This window comes from Carcharhinus amblyrhynchos, unplaced genomic scaffold (assembly GCF_965287045.1).
Source record: "Carcharhinus amblyrhynchos unplaced genomic scaffold, sCarAmb.v2.hapA scaffold_39, whole genome shotgun sequence".
Classification (NCBI taxonomy): domain Eukaryota; kingdom Metazoa; phylum Chordata; class Chondrichthyes; order Carcharhiniformes; family Carcharhinidae; genus Carcharhinus; species Carcharhinus amblyrhynchos.
Window position 1 is genome coordinate 3142198 of NW_027649780.1, and position 10759 is coordinate 3152956.

The following is a 10759-nucleotide window of genomic DNA, read 5'->3' on the forward strand; positions in this document are numbered from 1 at the left end:
GAGGTGTAGATCAGGGGATTCTCGGAGGCTTTTCCCCAGGGCTGAAATGGCTGCCACAAGAGGACACAGGTTTAAGGTGCTGGGGAGTAGGTACAGAGGAGATGTCAGGGGTAAGTTTTTCACTCAGGGTGGTGAGTGAGTGGAATCGGCTGCCATTGGTGGTGGTGGAGGCGAACTCGATAGGGTCTTTTAAGAGACTTCTGGATGAGCACATGGGACTTAATAGGATTGAGGGTTACAGGTAAGCCTAGCAGGTAGAGGTATTCGGCGCAACTTGTGGGTCGAAGGGCCTGTTTGTGCCGTAGTTTTTCTATGTTCTATGACTCTCAACTGCCTTCTAAGGGCAACGAGTGATGGGCAATAAATGCTGACCAGCCAGCAATGCCCATGTCCTATAGTTATAGGAATAGGGCTGTTTTGCTGCAATTGTATAGGGCGTTGGTAAGGTCACACCTGGAGTATTGTGTGCAGTTTTGGTGCCCTTATCTGAGGAAGGATATCCTTGCTATAGAGCGGGTACAGTGAAGGTTTACCAGGCTGTTTCCTCGGATGGCAGGACTGTCATATGAGGAGAGACTAAGTTATATTCACTGGAGTTTAGAAGAGTGAGAGGGGAATCTCATAGAAACTTATAAAATTCTAACAGGGTTAGACAGGGTAGATTCAGAAAGAATGTTCCCGATGGTGGGGGAGTCCAGAACTAGGGGTCATAGTTTGAGGATAAGGGGTAAACCTTTTCGGACTGAGGTGAGGAGGAATTACTTCACCCAGAGAACGGTGCCACTCTCTGGCACGGAAAGTAGTTGAGGCCAAAACGTGTGATTTCAAGAGCATAAGAAATAGGAGCAGGAGTAGGCCATCTAGCCCTTCGAGCCTGCCCCGCCATTCAATAAGATCATGGCTGATCTGTCGTGACTCAGTTCCACATTCCCGCCCTCTCCCCATAACCCTTAATCCCCTCTCTTATCAAAAACCCATCAACCGGCTTCTTAAAAACATTTAGCGAGGCAGCCTCCACCACTTCAACGGGCAGAGAATTCCAGAGATTCACCACCCTTTGAGTGAAGAAGTTCCTCCTCAACTCCGTTCTAAACCGCCTCCCCTTTATCTTGAGGCTGTGCCCCCTAGTCCTACTGTCCTTTCTGAGCGGGAAGAGTCTCTCCACCTCTATCCTATCCATCCCATTCATCATCTTATATGTCTCAATGAGATCACCCCTCATTCTTCTAAACTCTAACGAGTACAAGCCTAGTTTATTCAGCTTCTCCTCATAGCTCAACCCCCTCAACTCCGGTATCAGCCTAGTAAACCTCCTCTGCACTCCCTCCAAGGCCAAAATATCCTTGCGTAAGTGCGGCGACCAAAACTACACACAGTACTCCAGCTGCGGCCTCACCAATGCCCTATACAGCTGCAGCAAGACCTCCCTACTTTTATATTTAATCCCCCTCGCTATGAAGGCCAGCATCCCACTCGCCTTCCTGACCACCTGCTGCACCTGCAGGCTGGGTTTTTGCGACTCATACACAAGGACCCCGAGGTCCCTCTGCACCGTCGCCTGCTGCAGTTTTTCTCCATGTAAGTAATAATCCTTCCTACCATTATTCCTACCAAAGTGGACCACCTCGCACTTGCCAACATTAAATTCCATTTGCCATTTCCTGGCCCATTCACCCAGCCTATCTAGATCCTTCTGCAGACTCTCCACACCCTCCGCACAATTTGCCGTTCCACCAATCTTGGTGTCATCAGCAAATTTCGACACCCTACACTCGGTTCCCTCCTCCAGATCATCTATATAAATGGTAAATAGCTGAGGCCCCAGCACCGACCCCTGTGGCACTCCACTAGTCACCAACCGCCAATCCGAATAGCACCCATTGACCCCCACTCTCTGCCTCCTATTTGACAGAAGAAATTAGGTATAGCTCTTGGGGCTAAAGGGATATGAGAGGAAGGGAGGGATCAGGATATTGAATTCGATGATCAGCCGTGATCAAAATGAATGGTGGAGCAGGCTCGAAGGGCCAAATGGCCTATTCATGCTTCTAGTTTCTGTGTTTCGATCTTTGGACGCTAAGAGACAATTTACCATGGCCCTTTTGATATGTTTTCACTCGATTTATTGCCACATGTGTTGGGGTACAGTGAAAAATATTGTTTTTTGCTTGCTATACAGACAGAGAAGGAATGTAGAGGGTGCCGATGTCGTGTTAGTCATAACTGGGGTGTAGAGAAAGGCCAGCTTAATATAAGGTAGATCCATTCAAAAGTCTGATGGCAGCGGGGAAGATGTTCATGAGTAGGTCGGTGTGTGACCTCAGACTTCTGTACCTTTCTCCTGATGGAAGAACTAGGAGCAGGAGTAGGTCATCTGGCCCCTCGAGCCTGCTCCGCCATCCAGTAGGATCATGGCTGACCTTTTCATGAACTCAGCTCCACCTACCCTCCCGCTCACCATAACCCTTAATTCCTTTACTGTTCAAAAATGTACCTCTCCTTGCCTCAAAAACATTCACTGGGAGAGCCTCAACTGCTTCACTGGGCAGGGAGTTCCACATTATTCGGCACGGTGGCGCAGTGGGTTAACACTGCTGCTTCACAGCTCCAGGGACCTGGGTTCGATTCCCGGCTCGGGTCACCGCCTGTGTGGAGTTTACACATTCTCCTCGTGTCTGCGTGGGTTTCCTCCCACAGTCCAAAGATGTGCGGGTTAGGTTGATTGGCCGTGCTAAAAATTGCCCCTTAGTGCCCTGAGATGCGTAGGTTAGAGGGATTATTGGGTAAATATGCAGGGATATGGAGGTAGGGCCTGGGTGGGATTGTGGTCGGTGCAGACTCGATAGGCCAAATGGCCGCCTTCTGCATTGTAGCGTTTCTATGATTCACAACCCTTCAGATGAAGAACTTCCTCCTCAACTCAGTCCTAAACCTGTTCCCCTTTATTTGGAGGCCATGCCCCCTAGTTTTAGTTTCACCCACCATGGAAACAACTCCCCTGCTTCTATCTTATCTGTTCCCATCATAATCCTATAGGTTTCTATAAGATCTCCCCTCATTCTTCTGAATTCCAATGGGTTTAGCCTCAGTCTCTCCTCATAAGCCAACCCTCTAAGCTCCAGAATCAAGAAGGTGGAAGAAACATAAAAAGATAGAAGAAAGGTGTTGGAGGAGGCCATTTGGCCCTTCAAGCCTGTTCTGCCATTCAATAGGATCATGGCCTAATCCTGCTTTCTCCCCGTAACCTTTGATCCCATTCGCCCCAAGTGCTGTATCCAGCCACCTCCTGAATACATTCAACGTTTTAGCATCAACTACTTCCTCTGACAGTGAATTCCACAGGCTCACCACTCTTTGGGTGATGAAATGTCCTTATCTCCATCCTAAATAGTCTACCCTGACTGTGACCCCCGGTTCTGGACTCCCCCCACCCACCATTGGGAACATCCTCCCCACATCCACAAGTGCGAGGTGGTCCACTTTGGTAGGAATAATGGTAGGAAGGATTATTACTTACGTGGCGAAAAACTGCAGCAGGCGACGGTGCAGAGGGACCTCGGGGTCCTTGTGCATGAGTCGCAAAAACCCAGCCTGCAGGTGCAGCAGGTGGTCAGGAAGGCAAATGGGATGCTGGCCTTCATAGCGAGGGGGATTGAATATAAAAGTAGGGAGGTCTTGCTGCAGCTGTATAGGGCATTGGTGAGGCCGCAGCTGGAGTACTGTGTGCAGTTTTGGGCGCCGCACTTACGCAAGGATATTTTGGCCTTGGAGGGAGTGCAGAGGAGGTTTACTAGGCTGATACCAGAGTTGAGGGGGTTGAGCTATGAGGAGAGGCTGAATAAACTAGGCTTGTACTCGTTAGAGTTTAGAAGAATGAGGGGAGATCTCATTGAGACGTATAAGATGATGAATGGGATGGATAGGATAGAGGTGGAGAGACTCTTCCCGCTCAGAAAGGACAGTAGGACTAGGGGGCACAGCCTCAAGATAAAGGGGGGGTGGTTTAGAATGGAGTTGAGGAGGAACTTCTTCACTCAAAGGGTGGTGAATCTCTGGAATTCTCTGCCCGTTGAAGTGGTGGAGGCTGCCTCGCTAAATATTTTTAAGAAGCGGGTTGATGGGTTTTTGATAAGAGAGGGGATTAAGGGTTATGGGGAGAGGGCGGGAATGTGGAACTGAGCAGCGACAGATCAGCCATGATCTTATTGAATGGCGGGGCAGGCTCGAAGGGCTGGATGGCCCACTCCTGCTCCTATTTCTTATGTTACGATTGGGCTACATTCCCGACCTTCCGTAGCTGCTTGTGGTCTTGGGCAGACTGGCTGGCCGGTGAGGAGATGTGTTTGGCGTTGAATCCCGGACGTCCGAGGACTGACTTGTCTTTTGTCCTTGTGTCTCTGTGCTGCTGAACAGGGGAGGAGGAGGAACCAGACGATGGAGGAGGAGCGAGCGGGGGATCGGAGTGAGGCTGCGCCTCGGGGTGCGGCGGAGATTCTCAAGCGGGCGGCACCAGAGGGGCGGTGCGGACCGTTCGGCGTGGGGAGAGAGGTGTTTGGGTGCGAGGAGGAGGAGGAGGAGGAGGTGATGGTGGTGGGGGGACTGCGGGGCGCGGCGACGTGGCTGGAGGGGGGCCCGCCCGGATCCCGGGCCCGGCGGGGCAGAGGCGCCGGGGCGCCCCTGGTGGCGGCGGCGGCCACCGCCCGCCGCCGGGAGCGGCCCCACCGGTGCGGCGAGTGCGGCAAGGGCTTCAGCTACCCGTCCAAGCTGGAGATCCACCGGAGGGTCCACACGGGCGAGAGGCCCTTCCTGTGCACGGCCTGCGGCAAGGGCTTCACCGAGTCGTCCAGCCTGCTGACCCACCAGCGGGTCCACTCGGGCGAGTGGCTCTTCCTGTGCTCGGTGTGCGGCAAGGGCTTCACCAAGCCCTCCCACCTGCTGACCCACCAGCGGGTCCACACCGGGGAGAGGCCCTTCGTCTGCCCGCTCTGCGGCAAGGGCTTCACCCAGAGCTCCAACCTGCTGACCCACCAGCGGGTGCACACCGACGCCCGCCCCTTCCCCTGCCCGGCCTGCGGCAAGGCCTTCAAGAGCGCCGAGGAGCTGAAGAAGCACCGGCAGGTCCACACCGACGCCCGGCCCTTCCGCTGCTCGGTCTGCGCCAAGGGGTTCCGCATGTCCTCCCACCTGCTGACCCACCAGCTGATCCACACCGGGGAGAGGCCCTTCGTCTGCCCGCTCTGCGGCCGGGGCTTCACCCAGAGCTCCAACCTGCTGTCCCACCGCCGCATCCACACCGGCGAGCGCCCCTTCCCCTGCGCCCGCTGCCCCAAGACCTTCCGCATGTCCGCCCACCTCCTGGCCCACCAGCGGGTCCACACCGGCGAGCGCCCCTTCGTCTGCCCCTCCTGCGGCAAGGGCTTCACCCGCTCCTCCTACCTGCTGCGGCACCAGCGGGCGCACAGCCTGGGCCCCGCCACCGTCATCGCCGCCGTGGGCCACATCCAGGACTGAGCCACCAGCGTCCGTCCATCCCCCCACCTCTCCCCCCCTTCTCTCTCTCTCTCTCTCCTCCCCCCAGTCATCTTGTCTACCCCTCTGCACCAATCTTGAGTTCCCTCAGCTGTTTCCAGAGCGTCAGGCCGGGCACAAGGACGGCACGCCCACCTCCCCGTCTCCTGCCCGCGGGACATCAACGGCTCAAGTCCGGACAATTCGCCAGAACAACAATCGGGGACGCCAACAACAATTTACACTGCTTGGGAAGAGAGCACCGAGAGCGCGCCCCGCGGGACCGACCCCGTGTGCCCTCACCAGTGTCGTTGACGGGGCTCAGCTTTCGATTCTGGGGCCCGAGGAACGTCGGCTCCCAGCTCCCGGCTCCATCCTGCTGGGATTTGACGCCATCTCTCCGGAACGTTTGCCTGTTCCTCTATCGCTCGCCCGCTCGGGTAACCGTTTGCTGTGCCCGCTTGCCAGGGCAAAGGGGGTGTTTCTGCTGATGTTAGTGATTTCCATTTCCCCTCCCATTCCCCCCCCCCCCCCCCCCCCCCCCACCACCTTACCTGAACCGCTGTTGAATGTTTTGGATTTCGGTCAAATAAAATCCAGCGTTGCGTTAAACGTGTCGGTCCCTTGACTTGTCGTCGCAGGGACTGCGATTGGTTCTTTCGATCGCGGTCTGGGGAGCCAGACTGTTGTTTGTGGAGATGAAAGGGGGGCTGGGTTACGGGGGAGGGCGGGCAGGTAGGTGTGGGAGGGGAGTAGAGGTGGGATAGAGGCGCTAGGCCGCTCACTCGGAGAACCAACCCAGACAATGACGGCAGATGCATAGGAATTGGGATGGGGGAGGCGATGGCCTCGTGGTGTCATCGCTAGGTTATTAATCCAAAAACTCAGCTAATGTCCTGAGTTCGAATCCCACCACGGCAGCTGGTGAAATTTGAATTCAGTAAATAAATATTTGGAATTAAGAATCTACTGATAACTGTGAAACCATTGTCAATTGTCGGAAAAACCCATCTGGTTCACCTGTGTCCTAAGGGAAGGAAATTTGCCATCCTTACCTGGTCTGGCCTACATGTGACTCCAGACCCACAGCAATGTGGTTGACCCCCAACTGCCCTCTGAAATGGCCTGGTAAGGCGCTCGGTTCAAGGTTGACTAGGGATGGACGATAAAGGGGCATGTTCTCCTTTACACTTCCTGAAGTCGATGACAGTCTCCTTCATTTTGTTGACATTGAGGGAGAGATTATTGTTGCCGCACCAGTTCACCAGATTCTCTATCTCATTTCCTGTACTCTGTCTCGTCACTGTTTGAGATCCGATCCACTACGGTGGTGTCATCAGCAAACTTGAAAATCGAGTTGGAGGGGAATTTGGGAGACTCTAGTAAACCAGATGGGTTTTATAACGGCGATCGATGATAGTTTCATGCTCCCTGTCACTTTTCAATTCTAGGTTGATTAATTGAGTGAACTTAAATAGCCATTTAATAGTTCAAAACTTCAGCATTACTGGAAAAAGAGGTAAGAACATAAGAAATAGGAGCAGGAGTAGGCCATCTAGCCCTTCGAGCCTGCCCCGCCATTCAATAAGATCATGGCTGATCTGAAGTGGATCAGTTCCACTTTCCCGCTTTCTCCCCATAACCCTTAAGTTTTTGATAGACAAGGGAATTATCTACCCGTGACTTAAATATATTTAGCGAGGCTGCCTCCACCACTTCAACGGGCAGAGAATTCCAGAGATTCACCACCCTTTGAGTGAAGAAATTTCTCCTCCACTCCGATCTAAACTGCCCCCCGCTTATCTTGAGGCTGTGCCCTCTAGTCCTGCTATCCTTTCTGAGCGGGAAGAATCTCTCTACCTCTACCCTATCCATCCCTTTCATTATCTTGTACGTCTCTATAAGATCCCCCCTCATCCTTCTAAACTCCAACGAGTACAGACCCAGTCTATTTAGTCTCTCTTCATAGGCCAACCCCCTCATCTCCGGTATCAGCTCAGTGAACCTCCGCTGCACTCCCTCCAAGGCCAATATATCCTTCCGCAAGTGCGGCGACCAAAACTGCCGTCAAAGCTTTTCACCTTGTATCCATGGGGACCATCCATAAGGGTAGGGTTAAGAACCCAACTGATAGATGAGAGAGTATGCCAAAATCCAGAAGGGTGACGTGGGACACTGACTTTTGCTTGTTTATTTTGTAATTTGATGTGTGAGGAAAGATATGAAAACTAGTGAGGAATGGTATATTCTTGATTCTAAATACAATAATGTTTATTAAACTGTAAAACAGCAATATGGAACAAAATTACACACACAATACATTCGAATTAGCTGAGTTCCAAATTTATCTACAGTCCTAAACTGAGGATAGGCTTGTCCCAAAACAACATTCGGAAACTCATCTCCAAACTCTGGGACTGGAGCCTGAACGTCCTAACCCAAGGACAATAATCAGCAAGGATATAGAGGCGTATAAGATAACGAAAGGGATGGATAGGGTAGAGGTAGAAAGATTCTTCCCGGTCAGAAAGGATAGCAGGACTAGAGGGCACAGCCTCAAGATAAGGGGGGAGGGGAGCAGTTTAGATCAGAGTTGAGGAGGAACTTCTTCACTCAAAGGGTGGTGAATCTCTGGAATTCTCTGCCCATCAAAGTGGTGGAGGCTGCCTCGCTAAATATATTTAAGACATGGGTAGATAGGTTTCTGATAGGGGAATTAAGGGTTATGGGGAGAAAGCAGGAAAGTGGAACTGATCCACTTCAGCCATGATCTTATTGAATGGCGGGGTAGGCTCGAAGGGCTAGATGGCCTACTCCTGCTCCTATTTCTTATGTTCTTAAGGATGAGCAACAGCACCTCTTCCACAATCATCCTCAACACTGGTGCCCCACAGAGTTGTGTCCTCAGCCCCTTACTATACTCCTTCTGCACTGACGATAGTGTGGCCAAATTCCCCTCCAATATCCTGAGGACACCACTGTAGTGGGTCGGATCTCAAACAATGATGGGACTTAGTACAGGAATGAGATAGAGAATCTGGTGAACTGATGGGATGACTGCAATGTCCCTTATTGTCACATGTAGAAGAATGAGGGGAGATTTGATAGAGGCGTATAAGATTTTGATGGGTGTAGATAGAATGAATGCAAGCAGGCTTTTTCCATTGAGGCTAGAGGAGGAAAAAACCAGAGGGCATGGGTTAAGAGTGAAAGGAGAAAAGTTTAAAGGGAATATTAAGGGGGGGATTCTTCACGCGGAGAGTGTGGAATGGGCTGCTGGATAAAGTGGTAAATGTAGGGTCACTTTTAACACTTAAGAGAAACTTGGACGGGTTCATGGATGAGAGGGATTTGGAGGGATATGTTTCAAATGCAGGTCAGTGGGACTAGGCAAAAAATGGTTCAGCACAGACAAGAAGGGCCAAAAGGCCTGTTTCTGAGCTGTAATTTTCTATGGTATTGGGTTACAGTGAAAAGTATTGCTTGCTGCGTGCTATACAGACAAAGCACACCATTCATAAAGAAGGAACGGAGAGGGTGCAGAATGTAGTGTTACAGTCATAGCTAGGGTGTAGAGAAAGAGCAACTTAATGCGAGGTGGGTCCATTCAAAAGTCTGATGGCAGCAGGGAAGAAGCTGTTCTTGAGTCAGGAATCGGGTTGGAGAGGAAGTAGAGAGACACTCGTCACACAGATCAATGATAGTTTCATGCAGGGCAACTAGGGAATAAATGCTGGCTAGTCAGCAATGTCCGTGTCCCATAGACAAATTAAAAAAAGATGTCTGGAATACAATGACATCGCAAGACATGGAGATAGTGTGGGAAAAGTGGCATTGAGTTTGATGATCAGGCAGGATCTAATTGAATGGCTGAGCAGGCTTGAGGGACTGAGTGGCTTACTCCTGTTCCCACCTTCCTATGAAAAATATAAAAATAACAGACCATTTGTCTTCTTTACTGCCCGCTGTGCCAGCGTGCTTACTTTCAGCGACTGATGCACAAGGACTCCAAGGTCTCACTGAGTAGCCACCCCTCTCAATTTGCACATCCAAGTAATAATCTGCCTTGTTATTGCTGCCAAAGTGAATAACCTCACGTTTAGCATCATTATGCTGCGTCTGCCATACAGGTGCTTCCTTACTCAGCCTGTCGAAGTCACGCTGAAGCCTTCTCCATCTCTGTCACGTCCTGTAGGAATTCTGTAGGTTTCAATGAGGTCACCTCTCATAAGATCTAGGAGCAGAATTAGGCCATTTGGCCCATCAAGTCTGCTCCATCATTCGCTCCTGGCTGATATGCTCCTCATCCCCATTCTCCTGCCTTCTCCCCGTAATCCTTCAACCCATTACCAAGTAAAACTCTGCCTAACTCCTCCTTATATTTACTCAGTATCCACCGCACTTTGGGTTAGCAAATTCCACAGGTTCACAACCCTTTGAGTGAAGTAGTTTCTTCTCAACTCTAAATTTGCTACCCTTTATCCTAAGACTATGACCTCTCATCCTAGAACGCATCACCAGCGGAAGCATTTGCTCCATGTCTACTTTATCCGTATCTTTTACCATCTTATGTACCTCAATTTAATCTCCCGTCATTCTAAATTCCAGACAGTATCCGCCTAAACTGTTCTCTTTATATGACAAACCCCTCATCTCTGGAATCAATCTAGCGAACCTCCTCTGAACTGCCTCCAATGCCACGACATCTTTCCTCAGATAAGGAGACTAAAACTCAGAATCATAGAATGCCTACAGTGCAGAAGGAGACCATTTGGCCCATTGAGTCTGCACCGACCACTATCCCATCCAAATCCTATTCCTGTAACCCCAGATATTTACCCTGCTAATCCCCCTGACACTAGGGTCAATTTAGCAGGGCCAATCAATCTAACCCATGCATCTTTGGACTGTGGGAACTGGAGGAAACTCACGCAGACATGGGGAGAATGTGCAAACAGGCAGTGATCAGAGACCTGAATTGAACCTGGATCCCTAATGCTGTAAGGCAGCAGGGCTAATCACTGTGCCAACATGCACAATGCTCCAAGTACGGCCTCACCAATGGCTTGTACAGCTGCGACAATACTTCCTTACCTTATATATTCTACTCCTTTCGCTATCAATACCAACATTCCATTCATTTTCTTTATTATCTGCTGTACCCCTATGCTAGTTTTCTGTGACTCGTGAATGAGGATACCCAGATCCCTCTGCACCGGAGCACCCCAAAGTCTATCCCTATTTAGATAAT

At 50.9% G+C, this 10759-nt stretch overlaps 1 protein-coding gene across 1 annotated transcript; it reads left to right on the top strand.

Moving 5' to 3' along the window:
- Positions 1-4584: 4584 nt before the first annotated feature.
- LOC145363517 (uncharacterized) lies at positions 4585-5511 on the top strand. The gene has a single exon (XM_080218708.1). The coding sequence runs from the start codon at positions 4585-4587 to the stop codon at positions 5509-5511; it is 927 nt and encodes a 308-aa protein (XP_080074834.1).
- The last annotated feature ends 5248 nt before the right edge of the window (positions 5512-10759 follow it).